This window comes from Solea solea, chromosome 21 (genome assembly GCF_958295425.1).
Source record: "Solea solea chromosome 21, fSolSol10.1, whole genome shotgun sequence".
NCBI lineage: Eukaryota > Metazoa > Chordata > Actinopteri > Pleuronectiformes > Soleidae > Solea > Solea solea.
The window spans coordinates 12,692,156-12,716,836 of record NC_081154.1 but is presented as its reverse complement, the minus strand read 5'-3'; the positions used below and the strand labels follow the sequence as shown (position 1 = coordinate 12,716,836).

The 24,681-nt window shown below is 40.4% G+C and overlaps 4 protein-coding genes and 1 long non-coding RNA gene across 12 annotated transcripts in view; 3 read left to right on the top strand and 2 right to left on the bottom strand.

Annotated features, from left to right (window-relative positions):
- LOC131448221 (cadherin-related family member 1) overlaps nucleotides 1-2,966 on the top strand; it is a 121,605-nt gene extending 118,639 nt beyond the window's left edge. For 7 of the 8 annotated variants that reach the window (XM_058620483.1, XM_058620485.1, XM_058620482.1 and 4 more), the window contains one exon: nucleotides 1,382-2,966. In XM_058620483.1, the coding sequence (XP_058476466.1) occupies nucleotides 1,382-1,924 (543 nt within the window). In that variant the 3' untranslated portion in view covers nucleotides 1,925-2,966. Of the gene's footprint in view, nucleotides 1-654 lie in introns of all 8 variants that reach the window. The other variant, XM_058620490.1, reaches the window with a different exon arrangement.
- A 1,162-nt stretch (nucleotides 2,967-4,128) lies between these two features.
- On the bottom strand, nucleotides 4,129-6,659 carry LOC131448733 (leucine-rich repeat, immunoglobulin-like domain and transmembrane domain-containing protein 2). The gene is made up of 3 exons (XM_058621454.1): nucleotides 6,550-6,659; nucleotides 5,665-6,446; nucleotides 4,129-5,009 (listed from the first exon to the last, which is right to left on the bottom strand). Exons 1-3 carry the CDS (start codon nucleotides 6,657-6,659, stop codon nucleotides 4,258-4,260), a joined length of 1,644 nt encoding a protein of 547 aa, XP_058477437.1. The 3' UTR covers nucleotides 4,129-4,257.
- An 804-nt stretch (nucleotides 6,660-7,463) lies between these two features.
- Nucleotides 7,464-11,000, bottom strand: lrit1b (leucine-rich repeat, immunoglobulin-like and transmembrane domains 1b). The gene is made up of 4 exons (XM_058621223.1): nucleotides 10,730-11,000; nucleotides 9,756-10,216; nucleotides 9,219-9,524; nucleotides 7,464-9,101 (listed from the first exon to the last, which is right to left on the bottom strand). The coding sequence occupies exons 1-4, from the start codon at nucleotides 10,849-10,851 to the stop codon at nucleotides 8,029-8,031; spliced, it is 1,962 nt and encodes a 653-aa protein (XP_058477206.1). The 5' UTR covers nucleotides 10,852-11,000; the 3' UTR covers nucleotides 7,464-8,028.
- Nucleotides 11,001-14,178: 3,178 nt separating this feature from the next.
- On the top strand, nucleotides 14,179-19,090 carry rgrb (retinal G protein coupled receptor b). The gene is made up of 7 exons (XM_058621149.1): nucleotides 14,179-14,632; nucleotides 16,301-16,457; nucleotides 17,090-17,211; nucleotides 17,474-17,627; nucleotides 17,742-17,859; nucleotides 18,403-18,516; nucleotides 18,673-19,090. The coding sequence occupies exons 1-7, from the start codon at nucleotides 14,557-14,559 to the stop codon at nucleotides 18,811-18,813; spliced, it is 882 nt and encodes a 293-aa protein (XP_058477132.1). The 5' UTR covers nucleotides 14,179-14,556; the 3' UTR covers nucleotides 18,814-19,090.
- Nucleotides 19,091-19,816: 726 nt separating this feature from the next.
- On the top strand, nucleotides 19,817-24,015 carry LOC131448176 (uncharacterized). Its single transcript, XR_009234164.1, has 3 exons — nucleotides 19,817-20,139; nucleotides 22,728-22,801; nucleotides 23,267-24,015. It is a non-coding gene; the product is annotated as an uncharacterized LOC131448176 (long non-coding RNA).
- Nucleotides 24,016-24,681: the final 666 nt, after the last annotated feature.

Genomic DNA, 24,681 nt, shown 5'->3' with positions numbered 1-24,681 from the left:
CACAATACATAGCATAAAAAAAACCAAGTTAACTTAAGTGTAAAGTGGCATAGTATTATTTCATTTTTTTATCTTATCAGATTTCTGCAGTAAACATGATTATTTGTAACTGCCATGGTCTCGTAAAACGTTTCACTGAAAACACAACATTTTCTCTTAAGGGTTAAACTACTAAGTTTACTGTCCTAAAAGTTGAAAAATGGACATTTTTGAACAACTCTGTTTTTCTTTTTTTTCACAGCTTAATCACTTAAACGTGGCTCTTGCTAATGACATGTTCATTAATGGCCAATAAAGCATTTATCAAGCATTTGTGGCACTTTAATGTGGTGCCACAAACTAGTTTCTTTGCTGCTGTCGTCAGTAAAAGCTGAAACGTGACGTTCTTTTTTGGTTCATTTTCAGTCAGAACCTCTGTGTGCCAGGTCCCTGTTAAATTAGAGGCACACAATGAATTTCTAAAATCATTGAAAATGCAGTTTTTCGAGTTTTGAAATACAAACAAACCAAAGCAATATCCTTTAAAGTTGTCATTGGCTCACATTGATACCCATTATTTTTATTCCTCATGTTTTCATTGTGTGTTCATTCAGTCACTCTTCATGATGAGATAACGTCTGGTTCTGTTTCTGTGTTGTGTATCGTGCTTTTCAGATCAAAGGTCGAATTATTTCATACATCATGGGCCTCAGCAAGCGTCCACTGACTGTTTTTGGGATTTGTGTCAGCATTGTCACGTCCCTCATTTTACTAACAATCTGCATATCCACAATCCTGTACTGTAACGCCGTGAAAAAGTCCAGAATCAACCCGGAGAGTAACTATATTAAAGTGATCCGCAGAATCAAGTGAAAAACTGCTGATCCCTGTACCAAGTTTTAAACATATATTTATTTTTCTACTGGTTTGGTTTGTGTCTGTTTAAGAAGTACTGGAGCACACTATTCTATGTTTTCTTTATTTTGTTAAAAAAAAGAAAAGAAAAAAGTTTGTCCACTTCAAATATTCCATCTTTAACGATTTAAAACACCTTTTGTCGAGCCATTCTCTTCACTCTGTGTTGGTCTCATGAACTGTCGTCATCCTCGTTTCTTGCTGTGACGCGCCGCACTGTCAGACACATTCCAGACAAACTAGCGTAGTGTTGCTCTCAGTTGTTAGCTTTGCATCAGCAGTCCTTTGATGTAGGACAGAGGAGACGGATGAGTGGGTATGTGTGAGTATGTGTGAGTGTTGCTAGACATGTTGTTTTGGGCCTCCTCTGTCAGTGCTTTGCTCATCCATCTCTCACGCTTGCATGCTTCAAGGCAAATGCTGCAGTAACATCTGGAGTGCGTCGCTTGGACTTGATTTAAACTATTTCATTTGTGCTTTTTCACAGACGCCTCTCAAGGGGCCTATGGCGGCCTTTTTAATGAAAAGTAGGGACAATCCGATGAAAGCTTTAGGCATGGTCACGGTTATCGTTAGCGTGTTGGTAGGGGTGACTGTCTTGATCTCTACGGCTATGTACATGCGCAACTCAAAGTCCAACAGGATCATGCCCGTGCGTCGCGTCATCAAGAGGCGACAGAGGGACCAGCAGCCCTGGACCTTCAAGATGCCTCTCATCAAGTTCTATAACCCTTCGGACAAGTTCCTCATCGGCGACCCAGAGAGTCCTCAGCGGGACGGCAGCAACCCTAGGACAAAACCCTCACCCCCCAGCGCTCCTTGTCTTCCCCCTCCACCACCATCAAACATGCGGGCCAGTGAGAGGCCCCGCGCGGTCCCAACAATATCTGGTACACTGGCCTCCAAAGGCTCCAAGAAAGCGAAATCAAATCGGCGAAAAGAAGGAAACATCAGCTCTGCTTTAGTGTCCGAGCTCAAAATGAAGCTGGAGCAGAAAATCATTGAGAGCAACCAGGGTTATTACTGTTAGACACACGTGGTGTCAGGTTGCAGTCCATGCTCTGACGACTCTGCCGCTCTTAACCTCATCTGTCGTCCGAGAGTTAGTACCGGAAGCTCTGAGTGGACATCACATCACTCATGAGTTAATGCTTAAAAAAAAACAAAAAACGGGAAGGTTTACAAATATTTATGTCTTAAGGTGAGATATAAAACGAGGAGGGTCCACTGCATCCTCAGCTGACCTGGCTCAGATAAAGAGAGGAGAGAGCTCTGAGAGTCTGCCACTGGTGCAGTCCTACATCATTCTCAACACTGCCATCTTGAGGAGGGATGACGTCATCCTAATAGTAAGAAGCACCACTGTAAATTACCCAGGGAGAGGATAACAAAGACTTCACTGTCTACACAAGTTACATTACTCTCTGGAAAGTGTAATACTGGACACTTTATCATCACAGAAAAAGAGATTCATTCGATAAATCTTGAACTACAAATCTTGAAATATCGCAGGTGACAAACACGCTGCTTGTTATGAAGTGCTAAAGGACCCGTCCGTGTGTTATATGATATTTTTACTGTGTTACTTCAGCCGCTCGAGAGCTGAGGCGTTGCTCTTTTTGTATGATTACAAATTATGTGCCACTGTCGCTTTTCACAGTAACACAAGCGGAGATTGCTTCTGTTCGTCTGACTGCGTGTTTGTAGAGTTTAAATGCTTTTATATATTTTACACGCAGAGGTGCAGCACTGTATTATTTTCATCATTGTGAATATACATACAGTATATGAAAATACACACACTCATTTCCAGTGTATCAAATTGGATATTAATGAAGTATATATAAGTGGTCATAAAACCTTTTTATTTTTCAAGCTCAGATTGTAAATAACTTGCTTGAACATTATCTTTTAGAGAGATATTTAAATATAGAGTCTGTGTTTAGGGTCCACACACATTCTCCAATGCCTTCAAATGTAGGCACATTGATTAACTGTAATACTCATTAATTGTCTTAGATAAGTTGAGACAAATGATATATCTTATGAACTCTAGTGATATCTTTGTATTGTCTTTGTATCGTCTTGATTTTGAATAAATATTTGAAAAGAATGTTGGTCCCCTTGTCTAGATTTGTTCTTCCGTGTTTTAAAGGGACTTGTTTTCTGAGTACATTCAACAAATAATACTATAAATGCACAATATACAGGTTTTAAGGTCTTTTTTTACTCTGAGTTTAAAAAAATAGTGTAGAAAATGTATTTTACATGATCATATTTAGCAGCAATTCACACGTTGTCTTGTGTTTAAATGAAGTTCCATATGTGATAAATGATTCACTGTGGATATGACTCGGCTAAAATACTCTTATTTGTATGCTGTGACAGAAACAAAGTAATGTTTTTCACATCCTCTCTTTTCTTCGACTACGTGTGCGCACAGCTGAGGTCCAGATGCTGTCATTAAATGGAAATATCATGTCCCACTGAAAAGGATTCAGATAAAAAAATCACTCTAATCTGCTTACGAGTGTACGTATAAATGCACGGGGGAAACGCTGCTTATGTAACAAATCCTTTGAGTGATTGCACTTTGGAAACAAATCAGAATATGTCTCAGCATTCGTCTTTGGCTTTCCTTTAATCCACACCCAACAGGATTTTTGTTTTATGACGGCAAATCTTAAGACAGTGGAAATTCATTTCAATTTTATCTTGAGATATTAATCCACTGAAACATAAACTTAATATCAAAGTAACCAGCAGTGACATTGTGCCGTGTTGATTATACACATGTTTAATTTCAGAGTGGATGTCTCTGTGTTCAGTCCACAAGACACTGACAAAGTAAATATAGTTTATATAGTAGTTATGATATTATTATACATATAAGCACATTGAAGCACATTCACACAGACAAAAACAAACTCCCTGTATAATGAGGGAGGAAGGCCTCCATTTTCAACTGGTCATGTGTCTGCGTCTGTTCTGAAATACATTCAAGTCACAGCACTACACGATGTATCTGGGTTCAAAAAAAGAAAGAAACCCCAGTTTTTCATGCAATTTTGGGGATTTTTCTCCATTTTTGCACCTTAAACCAATTTAAAGAACTCACTATTATCTATTCCTCAGTACAGATGTTAATGTTTTATTTTTAAAAGGAAATTGGTTGTTTTTAACCTTGTGTTGCCTGCACAGTAGAACACAGCTTCTACTTGTCAAAGCGAGTCGAAGAATTCAAATTTGATCACACTGACTATTGCTGTTGAGAATCTCTGAAGTATAGTTATGTGATTTAAAAGTAACATGAGAGGCACAATCTGGGGCTACACTCAAATATGTACATGTATGTGCAGTTCTTTAGTACAGGTGAGCTTGACTCCCTCCTTTGCACCTTTCTTCCTTCTTCTTTGGTCTTTCTTCTGAGTCCCTGCACAGGCCTTCCTCGCTCGTGGCCTGCAGGCTGTCAAAGGTTCCCTGCAGGTTCTCTCCGCGCCGCCTGTGCTTCTTCCACAGATCCAGGCAGCGCTCCATGCAGCTGAACCTGCCCTCTGTGGTGCAGGCAAACATGCCGGCCGGCACTGCCAGCACCATGGCGCACACGATGACTACGATGTGGATGAGTCTCTCTCTTTGCTCCAGCTCACTGATGTCACTTCCTGTCACGAAGACGATGCACTGGCCTTCCCTCGGCGGATGGTTCTTCAGGGACACGCAGACCTTGTATTTGGTGACAGGGAGCAAGTCACTGACGGAGTAGCTGTTGATGCCAGGGCCGATGTAGATCATCTCCTTCGGCGAATCGTATTTGCCAAAGTGGATGGTGAACCAGGTCTCTGCAGGGTTGTCGGTCACAGCGTACCACTCGAGGGTGATGCCATACACTGTCTGCTTGGCGATGCGTATGTCAATGTAGGCGTTTTCCTCGGTCGACAACATGGGGACGGGTGTAGTGGTGGAGTTGGGGGAGCTTATGTTGACCACGATGCTCACTGAGGAGTTGCCAATGAAGTTGTGGGCCGTGCAGGTGTAGATACCTCGGTCCGCCAGGTGAAGAGAGGGAATCAGCAGCTGGGAGGTGACAGCGTCTGCATCTATGTGAGTCTCGGTGGCTGAAAGGAGAAAACAGAGTGGTTTGTTGGCTGAGGAAAATAAGGAAATAACAATATAGTGAATAGCCACCAGAGGGCAAACCCTGCTGGTTGAAAAAACAACTCCCTTTTCAAGAAGTTTTATTGTCATTATGAGACATAATGAAATTTTTGCAGAGACTCCCGGCTTGAGGTACACAATAAAATAGCAAAAATAACGAACGAAGGACTTGACATTTAAATAGACATAACGAAAGGCATTTGGATGGAGGTCTATGTGAAAATGAACCCACTTCTCACTAGATTTGAACATTTTCCTGAGGAGTTAATGTTCCCAATTGCTAGTTTTAGGTCTTCTTCAATAGAGAATGATGTCTGTTTTGTAGCTCATGTTTCCATTTACAGGAAAAATATAAGGCTCGCCACATATCAGTGGACACCAGTGTCTGTGGACATGGTTCTGGTCAAAACAGGAGTTCAGATTCTCACCAGTTGCCACTTGGTTAACGTTTGATAAAGAAATGGTACGTTCATCTTAAAAAGTATGTTGTTGCCACATCTTTACATAAACAAGATGAAGCCTGAAGATTTAAGACATAGCTCACTACATCCGTGCTGTCACAGCAGGTACATGACAGTTTAATGGATAGTGGTTTAAAAAGAAAAAAAATCTTACCACTAAATCCTCTGATAATCTTCTGACTGTACATCCACTGAATGGTAGGGCTTGGTCGAGCCTTGACTAAGCATGTGAGCGTTGCGTTTGCTCCGAGAGGTAAAGTGATGTTATTCTCCGAGGCAGTCGCCTCCGGCTTCATGCAGGACTTTAACTGGATCTCGTGGAAAAACTTGCCGGCTTTGGAGGCGGGAGCCGAGCACATCAAGTAAGAATTCATCAGAATGATGGGAGTGCTGATCGTCCTGATAAATTCAACAAAGCCTTTGAGGCGGCAGTCGCACAACCAGGGGTTTTCGTGCAGGGCTAGAACCACGTTGGACACCAGTCCTTCTTTCCCCCACTCTTTTTCTGCTCTTTGGTAAAGAGGCCAGTTCACAAAAACATCTTTAGTGATGACACAGAGCTGATTGAAGGATACATCTAAATAGGTCAGGGCAGATAGGTGTCTCAGAGCGTGTTCAGGGAGGACGTCGAGTTGATTGTGCTTCAGGTCCAAAATCTTGAGTTTGGGCACGTCCTGAAACACCGTCCACGGCACTGAAGTCAGCTTGTTGCCCTGTAGCCGCAGCTCCGTCAGGCTGTCCAGTCCCTCCAGGCTTTTAATGTTCATCAGGGTGATCTCGTTGAAATTCAGCCAAAGGAACTCCAAGGCGCTCACGTTAGAGAAAGATTGCTGCGGTAACTCCGTCAGGTGGCAGTTTTCAATCCGTATTTTCGTGGCATCGCGTGGGATATCTTGTGGGATTTGTCCCATGGAGGTTTCCATACATAGTAAAGACCTAGGATGGTGAGATGGAACATGTTTTTGTCAGTTTTCACACACATTTGAGAGGTTACTTGAAACCTATTTTATGAATCTATTCAGGTAAACTGAGAACTTACCTTCCTAAGTTATCGTCTGTGCAGGAGCAGCCACTCGGACAGGTTGTCGATCCGGGGGTGATGAGATAAAATAACAACACGACATGCAATGTGACACGAAAGGCGTCCATATTCCTGGAGGAGCATGTGAAATAGGCCTGTGAGGGCGGCACATGCCCGTGGCCTGCATGGATGAAAGCCTATTACCTTAATCCTCCTTGACGTAACACTTAAGACAACAAATAACCTTTGCAATCACAGGGAAAGGTATATTTATAGCGATGGTCCACTTAGTCTAAAAGAAAAATCTGCTCAGACGAAACAATATATATCAGCTTGTGTTGTTGAACCCATGTTCAGTGAGCAATGTCGTCACTGCTTTACTTTCAGGTATAAACCCCAGAGAGGCTTAGCATCAGTCTTATTTACTTTATTTGTGCCACCACAAAAGTGCGAGCATTGACGTTACAGGAGAGACGTGTCTGTATAAACAGAGCCGGACGCGTCAGGCTTAGCAGCACAGAGGGGGAGAGAGAGAGACAGATGTCTGTAGGCGACAGTAACCTGACCTCAATAATCTCAACACTGGTCGTCTCGCAGGTTCAGGCAGAATCAAGCAAGTGTGAAAACAAGCTCTCTAAATGTCCTTTACTGTCTTCAAACACCTGAGTTTAACATGTATATGGATTATCAGGAAGAAAATTACCAATAAAAAGCCTTTATGAGTGTGTTTTTTTAAAATGAATATTTTTATGAATGTTCTCCACATCATCACACGCAGGCAAGGACAGAACAATCTGTGCTCTGAGTGGATTTAGATTTAATACATTTAGTTTGGTAAATAACACCTTTCAGAATATCATTCTGAGATGCCACGACAAAAGAAGAAGCCTGTAAACATTTATCAGTATAAAAATATTTATTTTCATGCAGTACATTCATTACGTTATAATATGTAATATAATATACATATTACATTATACATATTTCAGGTCACACATATTTACCTTATAAAAATGTACAGTGGTTTAGGTAAAACCTGGCACATTAACAAAATAGAAAATACGAAAAAAAAAAAGACTAATAACTGCGGAATTACATTATAATTTCTCTAAATATTGTTTGAATAAAGTTTTAAACACAGTGCAGAGGTTACATATTGGAAAAAATATCTGGATTTTACAGCATAGGGAAACAAGTCAAGACGATTCCCTCTGCAAAACATCGCCTTTAAAAGTGCATGATTTTTTTTACTACACATTGAAACTACATGTAAATACTGAAATGCATTTTCCCTTTTTTGCTGCCCATCCATTAATCGGTGGTGTTTTACTCCCACAAGGCTGTAAAATAATAACACATATCCACACGCTGAAATATTATCGCCCTCTGGAGACACACAGAGAGAATAATCTGTGTCTCTGAGCATCATCATCGTCATCATCACAGGCTGTTAGAAAACAAAGTGCATCCTCCGGAGGTTGAGGCATACGTTGGGTTTTAGCAGAAATACTCATTGGGAGGCCCCTCGGTCCTCGCTGTGGCCTCTGAGTCAACACTAGACCTCGCTGAGAGCAGCCTGTTGGACTCGTCGAGGTTTAACCTCGTCAGAAATTCACCCTCCATCCCTTTGGCTTTAGTCCCAGGGCCGAGGGTCTCAAATGTCACGTATGAGTCCTGCATCTCCTTGGACTGCCGCCCCAGCAGCTTCTGGCAGCGCTTCTTCAGCGCCCCGCAGCACACGATCAATGTCAGGGGCACGGCGATCACGCACGCCACCGTTATGACCACCACGTTAATGAGCTTCTGAGTGCCGCTTGCGCTGGCCGCCTCGTCAGTCGAGAAGATTACACACTGCTCCTTTTTCGGGATCAGGCCTTTGACGCAAACACAAGCGATGTACTTTGTTTTGGGTACGAGACCCTCGATGGTGATCCGGTTTTTCCCCGCACTCACGCTGATGCGTCGCATGTCTCTCTCCCCGAATACAGCGTACAGGACGTTGAATTCTGTGGTGTTTTTGGCAGTGGGGGCTCGCCAGTTCAGGGAGACGGTGTGGTCGGTGTCGCCAATCACCTTCACTGAGCGCACTATCCTTTTCTCTGGAGCTTGCTGTAAGGATGAGGCATTGGCTGCTAAGTTGCTCAGAACCTCTTCTTCCTCTTCTGGACTTTGAGAGTCTGACTCCTTGCCCTTTTCCGGAGAAGCACTGTCAGAGACGCTGTAGCTCTCGATCTCGTACTTTCCGGTCACACCTTTGCCGTTGAGAGGTTCGATGATGGGCTGTCCGGCTGTGGTAGTCGGCGGAGGAATGTATCTGGCGATGAGTTTCTCCTGGTATGCTGCTTTTCCCATGCCACCAGATTTCTTCCCTTTGATTCTCTTTGAAGAACCACCACCACCACCTGTCTCCTCTGACGGGAAAGTATCTGTGATCACCAGGGAAACGATGGCGTCCGCAGTGCCCACAAAGTTAGTTGCTTTGCAAATGTATTTCCCAGAATCATGGTAGGAGACCGCCGGCACACTCAGGATGGACCAAATAATTCCCTCCTTTGAAATCTCCTGCTGAACTGTAAAATAAGAAAGGAGAAGTGAGTTAAGGACCATTGGCACAAATAACTTAAATCTCATTAACGCGTTGAGTGTTCTAATCCGAGCACATCTGCAGTTAGTTCAGCAGAACTCACTTGTGCCGTTCATTTTCTTGCCATCGGCTCGGCTCCAGGACAGCTCGGGGATGGGGACTCCGACTGTGCCACAGCGGAGCAGGACATTGTTGCCCAGTGAGCTCCGAACGCGAGCCACGGCCGTGTGCACCCGAGGGCCCTGGCACCTCTGCAGCTCCGCTTCAGTGAAAAGAACTCCTGACAGACTCTCTGGGTCGGCACACTTCAGCCTAGTGTCGATTAGAGCCACCGACGATGATGGGGACTTCTGGAACTGGACCAGATCGTACAGCCGGCAGTCACAGAGCCACGGGTTGTCATGGAGCCCTGTAGAGGAAACAACTCATGAAACTAACATCCTCATATGGACTACTGTCCTTTACTGTCTGTCCTTCAAGAAAGACTAAGACTTATAGATAAATAGAAATAGTCCGACATCCTGACAAACTGCACACAATAACTATAATTAGACTAATCCCTAACTCTGAAGTCAAAGCAGTGGTCATCATGCGAGGCAGCTTAAATCACTGTCTTAATATGTCACAGCTTGTTCCTCACCGAGAATCAGTTTGGAGGAATCGGTGTCCTGCGCCGGCTTCACACTCAGCCACATGATGAGAACGTCGGCAGGGACGGTCGTCAGACTGTTGCTGGACAAGTCCAGATATGTGATGTTCTTGATGAACGCGCCGGCCTCGGCGGGGATGGTGGAGATCTTGTTGTTGTGCAAGTCGAGGAGCCTGAGGTTTGGCACGTCGCTCAGAGACTCCCAGGGGAAGGAGGCGAGGGAGTTCCCGTCCAGCCTGAGCTCGTCCAGGTTGTAAAGACCCCGGAAGCTGTCCACGCTCAGCGCGTTCAGGGAGTTGAAGGACATCCAGAGGAACTCCAGGTTGTTGAGGTAGTGGAAGTTGTTGCCGGAAATCCTTGTGATCGCAGTCTTCTCAATGCGGAGCTTCGACGTGTCCGCGGGGAAATTTGGAGGGACCGCGGTGATTTCTGGGTCGTTGCAAAGCACACTCCTGCATGAAGACAACAGAAGATACACGATTTGTTGATTTGTCACACCAGATTGTACTTGGTGCATTTCGGTGAAATTAAAATTGCGACACGCCCCTATTGTGCTAAAACAAGATAGAAAAGGTGGATTAGAATGTAAAGACAACTGTACCCAATAATAAAAAGAATAAATGTGAATCAAAGAATAAAACTGTGCACAAGAATATATAAACTTGAAGTGTTAAATTATCCAGCTACATAAACATTTATAGAAAGTACAGCTATAGTGAAGATGTTTGGGTTTGTAATCGTGAATTTACCAACAAGCAAAATACATTAGTTCAGAGTTCAGTTTAGAGGAACGTAGTGATCTATTGTTCTGTAACAAGCAAAGGAGATTAAAGAGCAACTCCAAGTTAATCCCCCCCACTACACACCGTGATTAAAGTGAAGGAAGCTTTTAGAAAGACAAATATATAATATATAAAAGTGGCATTCTGTGGTTAATCAAATCAAATCATAGTGGTTGTCCTTACCTCGCTTTTGATCCATCGCTTAATTTGTGGTAAAAGCAGCTGCACTGTGCAGGACACGCTGATCCCAGCACAGGGAGGAAAACTAAAGCCAGACAAAAAGCAGCACTGATGTGTCCACTCATGTTTCCTCTCCTGCAGATCACTAACTGCTATGCAACTAAACTACAGTGTGTGTGTGTGTGTGTGTGTGTGAAGGAGCTGCTGGTCGGTCTAACAGGACGCAGGGTGATGCATGGTGGTTTGCTCGGCAGGCTCACGGCTCCACACTGCTCTGCTGCCACCGCTCAGAGTCCTGAGATAAAAAGGATGGGCAGGGATTAGTGGTGAGGACTTGGGTTATTTTCATTCACACGATTAGACTGCGGCTTCCTGGAAGCTGATAGGCTGCACCGTTTTTCGCTGAAAATTGTCAGGGAGTTGATCTCGAATAGTTGTTTGGGTGGTTAATTATGCGCGGAACTGACTAACAGCACCTAAATACAGGTTAAACATAAAGGTAAAAATCTGGGATGTTAAGGTTTTAAGTTGGAGTGGGCGTTTGTCACATGTTGTCTCTCATGCTGTCAGACTTTTGCTCATCATTTCAAAGAAGGAAAACAGATACATGTTGGGTTTATAGTTAGAAAAGTCATTTTCTTCATGACTGTGACCTAGCAGCAACTCGCCACTAGATGGCAGTGAGTTTCTCATCTTCATCTGTAATTACACCGGAATTACACCAGTTTCATTCAACTGATCATTTTTGTATTCATTATGTTGCTGGTGTCAGTTTCTTATTTCTGAAGATCTATGAACACGTGATTTTGTTTCATGGAACTGTGTTAGAATGTGACACACTGACAATTATTTATTGTTTTCACAGGTGCAGGGGTTTAAAGCCGTGGTTGTCTGACAGGATTTCAAATCCTTTAATCCTGTCATCTCTCTGTGTCTCTTATTATTGGATGTTTCCCCGGGGGATGACCAGGGAAAAAAAACCTCAAACCCTGTTTGACCTCCAGAGTGATGCATCTTTGACCAGAGATTGGGAGGAGGTTAATTAAAAAAAAAAAAGAATTCATAATAAAACTAAAATAAGATTCACTGAGAAGAGAAAAATGATCCCTGTAGTCTGCAACTGCAGTCAAAATTTAACGCCCTCCTTTTTAAGGATTTCTTCGTAAAAAACCTGTGGATCAATGAGTCAGGCTTATCTGTAAAGATATCGACATGCAGTTTTCAAAATAAAACTGATAAAATTGTGCTCAGGACATATATGACAACTAGCAGTAAATCAGAGAATTTAGAGAAAATGTAAGTTCTAGGTTGTGTTCAGACATCTATGACTACTATAATACTGCAAATCAGACATTTGTACAGTACACTGTAGAGTTTTAGAGAAACTTCATATAAAATGTCCCATATTTACACTTTTGAATCGAAAAATGATCATTTTTGAGATATAATAAGCGAATAAAACAGCATTCAAACAGTGTAAATAGAAAATTACATAAATCATCTAAATGCAGATAAAGAATAAGGCTGTTTATTTCTCTACATAATAATTTTACATGTGCTGTGGAGTAACTATTCATATATCTTCCTCTAAAATAGTGTTTCCCCAAATAAGGAAAGACATGGTGAAGTCAGACTGCTGCAAAACTTAATCATGTAATACTTTAAAGAGAATGAACAGCATTTGTTAGCATTAGCAGTTATCTTTCTCCCATTCCTCAGCCTGTGTGCAAATGCAGTTTCATAAGTGAAACCTTTGTTTCATTACAACACCAGCAGATTATGACGGTGCTATGGACTGTTCGCCAAAGCACAGTCACTACAAAGGGTGTGAGTATATTACTGTGAGAGATTCACGTCACTCACTACCAAAGGTTTTGTTACTTGGAGAGGAGCACATCAAGTCATGGCAGGGCAAACAAAAGTAAAGTTTTTACTTTGCCTGTCGTTAGAGATGTCGGAGTCAATAAAAAAAGACACAACAGACGTCCTCAGGTTTACAGTTAATCATTTTCCGCTGATCAATCCACTGCATTCATGTCCTCTGTGGTGCCGGATCGACCTGGTTTTTGTGTCGACACATTCAGCTGCGATAGATAAACAGACGTGTACGCTTTGTTAAACTGTTTCCCTGCTGCTTTACTGACACTGACACTGACACTGACACTGCCAGAGGCCTCTTGTTGGGACTGAGGACAGTTGACAGACGTGTTGATGAACAAATTATCAGTTTATTTGGAAGAAAAAAACAACAGGGGGACACTGGGGGCACTGAGCTTTTAGTCAGGACAATATGTGCAGTTTCAGAAAAGGGTATTATAAGTCCGTTGGGACACATCATTACTTCATAGTTAATGAGTTTGTGGTTAATCTGTGGACAGATTAGTGGTGCAATCAGACAAATGTTAGATTTTAAAAGCTGTGAGAGCCAAAGGTCAATTTCTGGTGTCCTCTTTTTTCAACTCTAGTTTTTATAATACCATTTGGAGGCTTATTTGACCTTTATGACTTGATTGCAGTTACTTTACCCTTACATTTGTAATGTCAGTGATGCTCAGTGAGAAGAGGACACAGGTCACACCACAAAAGTGAAAGTGTTGAGAAATCTTTTTTAATTAACTGATTTCAATGATTCAGTTCCACTGAAAACAACTGCTTTGCTCATCACTTTGTGTTTGTGTCGCGTATAAAACAACGTCATGGTAGTTTCATGCAGCCATGCTAAGACGACTATGCCCACAATGAGGAGGTAACATAGTAATGGAAATGACCCAATCCGAATAGAGTAAAGTGGAAATCTGCCATAAAGCTTACACACTGGACCTTTAAGATGTGAAATCCTGTTATTGTTGGTTCAGAATGAACTCCTTAAAAGCAAAAGAGTGCAATTGTATACCTTTGCTGTTTGACTAACATTAAGCATCTGGTTGAATACATGGTATTTGAATGTGGGGGTGGGGGGATGTTGAGAAATCAAATAAATATTGAAATTGTAACACACAGCACACTGATTTACAGTGTTGTAATGTAACAAAGTACAAATACTGCATTAATGTACACAATTCACATATTTGTACTTTACTTTATTGGTATTTATATGGTAAGGACACATATAGACGAGCAGAGCCAGGAATTGAACCCACAACCTTCCAAGTTAGAGGACAACTCGCCCTACCACTGATCTACCATGTCTTAGTCCCAACTCCTCACTGTTTTAATACTTTTACTTCTTAAACTTAAGTACATTTTATATCACAAAATTAACTTTTGATACTTAAGTACAGTAAGACTTTTTCTAAAGTAACTTCAACTTCTATACTTCTATATACTTTATACAGACTGTTGATTTATCAGTCAGTGGGTCAGTGTGTGTGTGTGTGGTCTTTTCTCGTGAAGGACCACATTTCCCATGGTTCCACTCTCTCTTGTGATCAACCACAGCTGCTGAACGACACGAGCGCTTCGATGCAAGTTCCTCTCCTCTGTGTTGTTGTTGTTGTTGTTGTGCAGCTTCATTCAAACTTTGTCATTTATCTCACAGCAAACAAAGAGTCAAGTCACAGACTGAACTTCTGACCTTTTCTTCAAAGCGCTGCGCAGCAGAGGCGCAAACCTTTAGCGCTCAGAAAGTTGAGAGTGAGTTTGTAGGAAGTGAGCTCGTTAGGACATTCCTGCGAGGATTGTCGAGGGGCTTTTTTTTTTTTCAACCAAGATTAGTTTCTTTATGCTTTTTCACGTGAAAGAGCCTTTATAAAGGCGTCAGTGTGACACACACACACTGCTCCGCGACACAACTGCGAGAGGAAGACAAAGTAGAATTTGTGCTTTTCACCATGGCGGCGTACACATTACCGGAGGGTTTCACGGATTTTGATATGTTTACATTCGGCACAGCGCTGCTGGTCGGGGGTGAGTGGACACGACACACATGCACACATGTTTACGCACGAGGTTATACACGAGTTAAGGGACAGTTCACCCTTAAACCATTAAGTGCTTTAAAAAATGTGAACAAAGACATTGTTTTCTTTCAAAGTGAACTTTTGTACAAGTGAACAAACCCACTTCTGTTTTCAAAAAACAAAAAAAAATGCAAATGTTTCTGTTGTTCTGACCTACTTCATGGTCAGGGAGTGAAGTTCTGGACAATGTGAGGGTCACATGACTGTGCTGATAAGTGATAAGTCCAAGCTGATATGCTGAGTCAAGCTTCAAAGTCCAATAAAATAATAATAATCATAAAAATAATACATTTTATTTATGTAGCACTTTAAAGGGAACTCAATGATAAAGTACTGAATAAACTTAAAAATAACTCTCACAAACCAGACCACCTAAAAACAGTGTTATTAGCAGCAGTATGTATTAGAATAGTAGGATCATAGTAGGGTGTGAAAGTTAAAACGTGTTTTGGTAGAAAATGTGCAGCTGTTTTAATCGAAATTATTCTGTTTTCCAGATTATCAATTATTAATCAATTACTACTATATATGTATAACTAATCAACAACTATTTGGTTTGAGTGTCGTTTTTGACAATTAAAACAACTTGTTAAATGTGATGCGTTTGTTTTTTTTGGTTTTATTATTATTTATTTTATTGTATTTGTCTATCCTTTGATACATATTACAACAAAATGATTTAAAAAAAGATATTCAAGACCATCCTCAACATTCAATCAACATTTTCTGACATTTTATGGACCAAACAACTAATTAATCGAGACAATAATCTGCAGATTAATCAATTATGACAATAATCTCAAATTGCAACCTTACTGTTCCCTCATGCACATAAATTTGACTGTTGTTTTATATTGAGATCAACAACAATAGTTTGTGTTGTTTATTATTTTATCTGTACTGTAACTAGTGAGCTGTCTTGTCCATTGTCTCCCTTGTAAAAGAGAAATACACTATATGGAACTATATGGAATACAAAAGTATTTGGACGCCTGATCATTACACCAACAGGGACTGTAATGATGTATTCAAATACATATGCAGTACTTTAAAGTGGATATCATTGGTTCCCCATTGTGCAGCTATAAGAGCTTTCACTCTTCTTGGAAGACTTTCCTCAAGATTTTGAAGTGTTTCTATGGGAATTTGTGCCCATTCAGGTTTTATGAGGTCAGGCACTGATGTTGGACGAGACGGCCTGGCTCTTAATCTGTGTTCCAGTTCATCCCAAAGGGGCTCGATGGGGTTGAGGTCAGGGCTCTGTGTCAAGGGTCTTCCTCAAACTGTTAAAAAGTTGAAAGCATAGCATTATCCGATATGTATTGACATGCTGAAGCATTAAGATTGTCCTTCAGTGGAGATAAGGGTCCTATCTCAAAGCCTGATTGAAAAACCTGAATGCAACACTTAACAGGTGTAGCCAAATACTTTTGTCCATTAGGGTGTTTCAAGGGAAATCCTGTTAATTAAAGTTGAAATAAAAACAGAGTAACAGTACATTATACAAAACAAACAAACATGATTTAGGGGTATTTTTTAAAAGGACAATGATGGAGAGTTTCAGAATTTTCAGTAATGAAATTTAAATCTCTAAATCTCTCTCTCTCACTTGCAGGCATGCTCGGGTTCATCCTCAATGCGGTCAGCATTGTGTCTTTCCTCTCAGTGAAGGAGATGAGGACTCCCAGTAACTTCTTTGTTTTCAATCTGGCTTTGGCCGACATCAGCCTGAACATTAACGGTCTCACAGCTGCTTATGCCAGTTACATCAGGTATCAACCACATTCATACAGTTTCCTCTCACCTCTACTTATTATGGGTAGTGTGCAACCCCCCCTCAAAAAAGGCTTAGTGTTTGATACGAGCCACTGGTACCACAGGTCAAATAAGCCCTTTACGTTTCACAATCCACATTATTCACTGTGTCATTTTTGGTTCACTTTTTGCTGCAAACCTTTTTGACATTGAGTGTTTTTAAAGTGAGCATCTGTTGCATTTCTACCGAAATCTCTTGCAGTTCTTATCCAAACACTGCCACACAACGGTGCCCTGAATGAGTCACCTGCCAAATTTGAAGCCTGTCAAGCAAACTGTTGGGCAGTTATGTGATAAACACTCAGACAGATAGATGTACCTTGCATTTATAGATATTTATTTAGTTCCGCTTTTTTACTATTTATCTGTTTTTTGTTTGATACTTGTCTGTTTTTATACTTACATATCAAGAGCTGCTGGATAATGTGAATTTCCCCCATGGGGATCAATAAAGTACTTATCTTTCTCTAGAATTAAAGAATTAGCATTTTCAGCCTGTCATATTCACACAATAACAATGTTGTTGTAATAATAATAATAATAATAATAATAATAATTATGTATTGATTGTTTTCTTTCTTGTCTCTAGATATTGGCCATTTGGACAAGATGGATGTTCCTATCATGGTTTCCAGGGCATGATAGCAGTTCTGGCCTCAATCAGTTTCATGGCTGCCATTGCTTGGGACAGATATCACCAGTACTGCACTAGTGAGGATACAAGTTATTTGTTATGACCCACATTCAATTTTGTGTGTAGAAGAGTCAATGATGTTTTTAAAAACATTAATTGGAATAAAGTAAATACAAAGTGCTTTGGCATTTCTCTTAGTTTTCACAGTGGTTTATAACTGAATGTATTATAGTCCTTCATATCTGCTTTTGTTTCTGGTGTAAAGCATGTCCCCCCCCCCCCCCCCTCTATTCTAATCTGTCATCATCACGTGACGCCGTGTGTGTTTTTATTCTGTAGGGCAGAAGCTCTTCTGGAGCACAACGCTGACAATGAGCAGCATCATCTGGATTCTGTCCATCTTCTGGGCAGCTGTTCCTCTGATGGGATGGGGCGTTTATGACTTTGAGCCCATGAGGACTTGCTGCACGTTGGACTACACCAGAGGGGACAGGTAGAGAAAAGGACGCGTAGGCCAGAATGTCCAGTTTGCTGCGGTTGTCATCAGCAAAATTAGCATGTGCTGTCAGAAACAGTGTTCTATATTGTTTATTATACTTTTCAACAGGGACTATGTGACGTACATGCTCACGCTGGTGCTGCTCTACCTGATGTTCCCCGCCTTCACCATGTTGTCGTGCTACAGCGCCATCCACAAGCACTTCAAAAAAGTCCATCAACACAGGGTAAATGTTTCTCTAAAGGACACAGTCCACTGTAACTGTTCTTCAATCACCAGACAAAGTGTGAAAGAACAGCTGTCAGTGGCAGTGTGGGAAATAATGTTATTGTGAATGTGTTTACGTTAGTCCAATGCTGTTCTCGTGACTGAACTGAAGTTTCAAACCCTGTTTCAAGACCCTGCCTCGTTCAAAGTCCTTCATATTGATCACCTTATCACCTTCTCTATATTTAACATGCAGCTAAGAAACTGATATGAATATTTTCATCTCACTCTTGGCAATCAAGTGAAAAAAATATTGGAACGGTTTTATCCTGAATTAATAGTTGAAACATCGTTGTTTTTTTATGCTGTGTGCTTCACAAACCACATTTAGACACATATAAAGTATAAAGACAGAAGATGAGAAAGTGTAGCTGTGTCATGACTACAAAATGTGGCTAAGGAAGTACGAAACATGCAGAACCACTCCGTCATGTCATTTTAATTTTAATTTTATATGTGTGATGTCTGCTCTAATGCAACAGCCTTTGTTTTTTTATTTTAGTTCAACACCAATTTACCCTTGAGGGTCATGTTGATGTGCTGGGGCCCGTATGTCCTCATGTGTATCTACGCCTGCTTTGAGAATGTGAAGGTTGTGTCTCCAAAGCTGCGAATGGTGAGAAGTTGTTTTTTAACAGTCTAAAATGTAGAGAATGTGGTGAAACTGTCGTCTTGTTTGTTTCTGGTGTGTGGACTTTGCCGTAACCTATACAAACGTATAATTTAATTGAGTATGTTAAAAAATGATGGAGGTCCTTGTTTCGTCTCTCAGGTGCTCCCTGTGGTGGCCAAGACAAATCCCATCTTCAACGCTCTCCTCTACACGTTTGGAAATGAGTTCTACCGAGGCGGTGTTTGGCATTTCCTCACTGGACAAAAGATTGTCGACCCAGTTATTAAGAAGTCAAAATAAAAGGAAAAGTCAACATCCTCTGAGACCAAATCATCCTTTGCTCTTATGATAGAATGTTAATAATTTTGTTAGGTTAAGGAAACATCTTTGTGACATTTAGATACCTGTACTGGAGTAATATTATTGTCTTATGTATATGAAACAGTCCCCTCATTCTGCATTGCACTTAATCTACAAAATGTGTTTCATTTCTTTCTGACGTCATTTGTCTGCACTGCTCCTCCGTCCATGTTTAACCATTCACAATAATAATAATAAAAACACTGTGGACTAATGACTAATTTACTAAGATAATGAATGTGTTGGGTTTTGTTGTGAAGACTGAGGTGAAAGCAGGAAGGAGGAAAATATAATATCGAGGATCAGATTTGGCCATACAGGATTGAACAACACATTATTTCACATCAACAAACGCATACAGACAGATGTGATCACTGTGGGCAGGAGGAATCCATGCATCATGTTATAAAAACAATGTCAGAAATACCAAAGGGAGAGAGAAGTAATGATTAAAAAGTTGAGAGACATTGATGAGGAATTGGAGTTGGTAGATGTATTGTGGAAGAACCGGAGTGAGTGTTACAAGATATTCCTTCAATTTCTTAAAACCACAAAGTTGATTGGGAGGATATAGGGTGTGTGTGTGTGTGTGTATGAATAGGTGTATGTATGCATATATAGGTGGTTGTTTTTTTGTGTTTTGTAGTATGTATATCTGTATATAGAGATATATAATTATTATTTATTTTATTATTTTTTACTTTTAGGTAATAGTTCAGTTAGATCAACATTTCGATCCACACTCCATACCAGATGGTGGCGGTAATGCACCAAATCGTTGTTTGCCAACCGCCATAAAACCTCAGAAAAGAAGAGGAAGAAGCATAAAGAGGAGACTGATTGGTGACAAGACACACCTGCTCGTCTTCACGCAGGTGTTTTTCAATCAGCTGATGACCGCTGATTGCTTCCTCCTCCTCTTCTTATTTAATCTTCATCCAACCAACAGTTTCGTGATGTTACTTTGAAGAGAAGCTGCACGAGCAGTGGAACGAAAAAAAAGACATGAAAAAAGTGTCGCTGCTTAACTACTGAAACTGTTCCTGGAGGAAGGAACTTGTGGTGGTAATGCACCAACCACACAAAAACTTCAAAAAAGAAAGAGGGAACTTTTAAAAAAGAAGAGTTAAAAAAAGGAAACTACCGCGTCGTGACGTCAGACGCCGAAAAGTTGGTCGCGTGCATCAGCTCCTGTATTAAAAACGCAGCAAGGCGCTCCAGGATGGCGTGTTCGACCTGGTCCAGATTGGTGGCCCGTCCAGAATGGTGAGTAACTTTTGGCAAGTTATCTTTTAGCCCTGGCTAAATCAATTTCAGCTTTGGTTCAAGGTATGTGTCATTGTAAGTTCAATGTTTGGCTTAATTATTTGGCCAATTATTTAGTTCGGTAAAGTTAGAACGATATTGACAGATTCAATAACGTGTGAACGAAACGTTCTATAAACATAAGAATTGTGTACTTAATGAGCTACAATAACATGTTCATCCAGGTGACCTGAATTTCGCGCCGGAAGAATAACGTGTGTCTCCCTACAGCGGCAGCGAGACGGGTGTGAGGCGCATGCCCAGGGACCGTCTGCGAAGTGCGTCGCTGAAAACACGAGCTCGACAAAAAAAATCAATAGGTTCACTGCCCCTAACTGTGGTGTTACAAAATCACCTCACAAGGATGACCTTCCCATGGTCACACTACAGCTCTTATTTTGGAGGAAAATGCTTTAAAACAATTTTGATGAATTTTTATTTCAAATCATTTTTTTTTTATGGATGAACTCATTTTACTGAATTACATTAAAAGTGCATAAGGAAAAACTGTGAATTCCTTTTTAGGGGTGGGGTGGTCAATATTCAGGTTGTTAAAAGACTACCATTACAAATTCCCAGCTGTTGGTAAAAATAAGCTTCAAAATTAACAGTTTATGGCTGTAGTAATTTCAATGCGAAAATTAATTTAAAAAAAGAAAGGGTTGCCAGAACAGCCAAATGCACTTCTGTGCTTATAGATATAAAATGCACCATTGGTGCGACTACATTATCTGTACTTACAGAATATTACACCAACAACCACACTGAACTAGGTAGACACAAAAATACTTTTATTGACTGATAATCGTTTTGTCAATGCGTTTGATAATAGCAAAACTCTAGGTAACAGGTCAGTAGTTACAGGTAACTTTACACCATGATTTTTAATGAATGGGAATGCATGAGAGAGATGCTTACCCTGCATGATAGAGCTGGGCAGTTACAGAGACCCTCAATGTGTGGAGTGATTTTGGCAGCATTGGATTCAATAAAAGTTAAGCTATTTTTTTCTTCAATAAAAATATATTATAAATAGGCTGAGTCCCCTTTTCCACGATTAGCAGGTGTAGTATGTTGACAGGGAAGCCCTCGCTACTGTACATTGCAGTCATTAAAATCACCTCAAACAAAGATGTAGCATGGTCACACTACACCTTTTGGTTTTGAAAAAAAAATGTTTTCAAACAATTACAATGTACAGTAGAAAAGCTACTGAAAATTATTTGAAATATAAATTCAGTACAATTGTTAAAAATCATTGTTGTCCATGGGAAGGTCATCTTTGTATGAGATGATTTTGGTGACTGTACAATGTACAGTAGAAAAGCTACTGAAACTGATTTGAAACAAAAATTCAGCAAAATTGTTTTAAATAATTTATTGTCCAAAATAAGAGTTGTAGTGTGACCATGGGAAGGTCATCTTTGTATGAGATGATTTTGGTGACTGTACAATGTACAGTAGAAAAGCTACTGAAACTGATTTGAAACAAAAATTCAGCAAAATTGTTTTAAATAATTTATTGTCCAAAATAAGAGTTGTAGTGTGACCATGGGAAGGTCATCTTTGTATGAGATGATTTTGGTGACTGTACAATGTACAGTAGAAAAGCTACTGAAACTGATTTGAAACAAAAATTCAGCAAAATTGTTTTAAATCATTTATTGTCCAAAATAATAGGTGTAGTGTGACCATGGGAAGGTCATCTTTGTATGAGGTGGTTTCTGTAACACTACAGTTAAGATCATTAAGTACACAATTCTGATTAAGAGACCACACTTGTGTTTATAGAACATTTCGTTTACACGTTATTGAACCGCAAAGTCTGAATCTGTCAATATCTTTCCAACTTTACGGGACTATATTTAATTCTGCCTTAGTTATTTGCTCAGTTTTAGCTTTTGCTCAAGCTGTGCTTCATTTTAAGCTTAATTTGTTTGCTCAATATTAGCCTTAGCTCAATGGTGGCCAAGCTCTGCCTTTGTCGGCTCAATTTTGGCTTAATCTTATCTTAATTATTTGCTCAAAATTAGCCTTACCTCAATATTCAAGCTGTGCCTCATTGAGAGCCAGTTCTGAATTGGCAGCTGTTTTGTCTGGTTACAGCAGTTACAGCAAATTATTGGTTTAAATGGGACTGCAACTAATTTCTATTTTCATTAACCTGTGATTTATTTTCACGTTTGGTCCATAAAATGTTAAATGTTGTTCACTGTTTCAGTTATATTCTTATATTATTTGGTTTCAATGATAGCTTAAATAGAGCAAAGAAATGAGGAAATATTCACATTTAACAAAATAAAGAATATCTGAAACTCAAACACTTAAACAATCCATTATCAAAATAGACAAAACAAGACTAAAAACAAGTTAAAATGGCTGCTGCGCTATGTTAACTCACTGTTCTGCTCATGGTTATTACGATTGAGTTATTCACTGGAAAGACTTTTTTTTTATGTTTAAACACAGATACAGGGTTATACATGTCTTTTATAATTCTAAACTTTTAATGTATTTATTAAAATACAAACTTTCTTTTTTTGTTAAAGGAACAACCTGCTTCCTGCTCACGGAGACCTGGTCGGACCCGCCATATACAAAAGCCTGAGGCTGTCAAAAAAAGGTGAGCGACACCTTAAGAGATAATTTACATCATTGAAAATGTTATGGCTAAATTTTATTATGCATTTAACTGATGGCAATATATCATATTCATTTAATCACGCATGTATAATATAAGTTTTTTTTGTGTTTTTAAAGAGTGTGTGAGTGTGTGAGTCTGTATGAGGTACTGACATTTCTATACTTGAACTTAAAAGGCATTCCTTAAATCTTAATCAACTTTATTCTACATCCCTTATGTTAATTTCTTTGTTTCACTGTTAGAATAGAATTTGTGCTGGCAGCAATGTTTTCACTGAAAGTGAGTCTTTATATCTCAGGCTGGGTGAACCTTGTCTGTACCTCATACAAACACATTGTAGAACACCTTCTCTAGTTATTTTACACCTGTAACGGTATGAACTTGAACATTGTCAAGACTGGAGACTGGACTCAAACATGTTTTTGTTTGTTTTTTTTCCCCCAGATTGATCTTCATGAAGACTGCAAATAGTAGGTGTCATGATTTAATTCTGGGTGGCCGCCGTGTCCCCACTCTTTCTTGGCCGCTGTGCCTACATCTCTCTGCATTGTCCAACATGGCCACGTTCTTTCTATTCTCCTGCTTTCCATCTGTCAAATAGCTGAGGGTTGTACATGGAGCATTTGCCACAGGTTGGTTTTTTTATGTTCCTGTCCACTTTATTGGGTGGTCTGAAATCTGGTCCTTGTTGGTTATATTTTTGTGGAACTGCTGAGCAAGTGATTTGAAAGAATGAGGTGACTGATGGAGTGTTTGTAATTCTCTCTCTGAATGAATGGGTTGTGTGTGACTGAGATGCCTGGATTGAATAGTTAAGATGGTCTGAGAATATGATTATGTTCAGCAGTTCACATTAAAATAGATATGGTGTCTTGAAGGGCTTAGCTGCTTGATAAGTTATAATGCACTAACATTTCCTTTTTAGGTCTGTCTACAAAGGGTGAGTCCATTTTTTTTTTATTTCTTTGGCAGAGTAGGGAAATAAACAAAAGAAAACTTGTGTGTTTTTTTGAAAGTGAACACACCTCTCTATGGAGGCGTCTTCTTGCCTTCCCACTGTGCCCTTAACCACTTTTTCTTTCCAACTGTTTCTTAAGACGATAAGTCACACGCAGGCCACGGGCCATCGCTCTTCTGGCCGCCGTGTCGATCTGTCCTGGCTCTCTGGCCTTTCCTCACTTCTAAAAGGGAAACTGTTCTTTAGCACTAAAATATAGTGATGTTGGAGGACCAGATCTTAAATGAGGTTTAAATGGATGTTGGTGTACAGTTAAAGCTAAATGGTAGGAGTAAAATTAATGTTGTGCCTTGTACGCTCTGTCACAAGGCTTAGACTTCTTGGCCGCTGTGCCTTTTTTTTTTCTCTCTCTTTTCCATCGTGGCCATTAATCTACCGTTAGCCCTAGAACGTTAAAATAGATCCTTGTGATCTACAAACGCAGCACCTGGCTTTGGATGGCAGCCCTGCCATTGCCTTTGTATGGCCATACGTCCCTTAATTGCAAGTAGGCAATGATCGCTAACTGTGCCCGCGCCTTCATGGTCTACTTGTGTTATTGTACGTCTGGCCTTGCGCGTATAGTCATTTTACATAGGCAAACATGGGTGCCTTCCGCGTCCATGCACAGTAAGTGAACTAACCTGTACTTTCCTTCTAGCATCAGTCAAGAGGAGCACCGACATCCCTGCATGTCCATCTTAATTAGATTGCGTTTTAGTTACGGTAAAATTTCAAATGTTAAGTGCAGTTCTTCTTTCTTGCTTGGCCGCCGTGCCATTACTATACCTGCTCTGACCTTAATCTTGATTCTTCATGGCCACTGTGTCATGACTGTACTTGGTGTTTATGCCAGTCTATC

Excerpts from the sequence above, each read along its gene's own strand:
- LOC131448733 (XM_058621454.1), bottom strand. The coding sequence starts at position 6,659 with ATGGACGCCTTTCGTGTCACATTGCATGTCGTGTTGTTATTTTATCTC. Across the intron at positions 6,447-6,549 it reads ACAGACGATAACTTAGGAAG|GTCTTTACTATGTATGGAAA; the intron begins GTAAGTTCTCAG and ends TCACCATCCTAG. Across the intron at positions 5,010-5,664 it reads GATTATCAGAGGATTTAGTG|CCACCGAGACTCACATAGAT; the intron begins GTAAGATTTTTT and ends TTCTCCTTTCAG.
- lrit1b (XM_058621223.1), bottom strand. The coding sequence starts at position 10,851 with ATGAGTGGACACATCAGTGCTGCTTTTTGTCTGGCTTTAGTTTTCCTC. Across the intron at positions 10,217-10,729 it reads AGCGATGGATCAAAAGCGAG|GAGTGTGCTTTGCAACGACC; the intron begins GTAAGGACAACC and ends GTCTTCATGCAG. Across the intron at positions 9,102-9,218 it reads CAAGAAAATGAACGGCACAA|TTCAGCAGGAGATTTCAAAG; the intron begins GTGAGTTCTGCT and ends CTTATTTTACAG.
- rgrb (XM_058621149.1), top strand. The coding sequence starts at position 14,557 with ATGGCGGCGTACACATTACCGGAGGGTTTCACGGATTTTGATATGTTT. Across the intron at positions 17,628-17,741 it reads GACTACACCAGAGGGGACAG|GGACTATGTGACGTACATGC; the intron begins GTAGAGAAAAGG and ends ACTTTTCAACAG. Across the intron at positions 17,860-18,402 it reads AAAAAGTCCATCAACACAGG|TTCAACACCAATTTACCCTT; the intron begins GTAAATGTTTCT and ends TTTTTATTTTAG.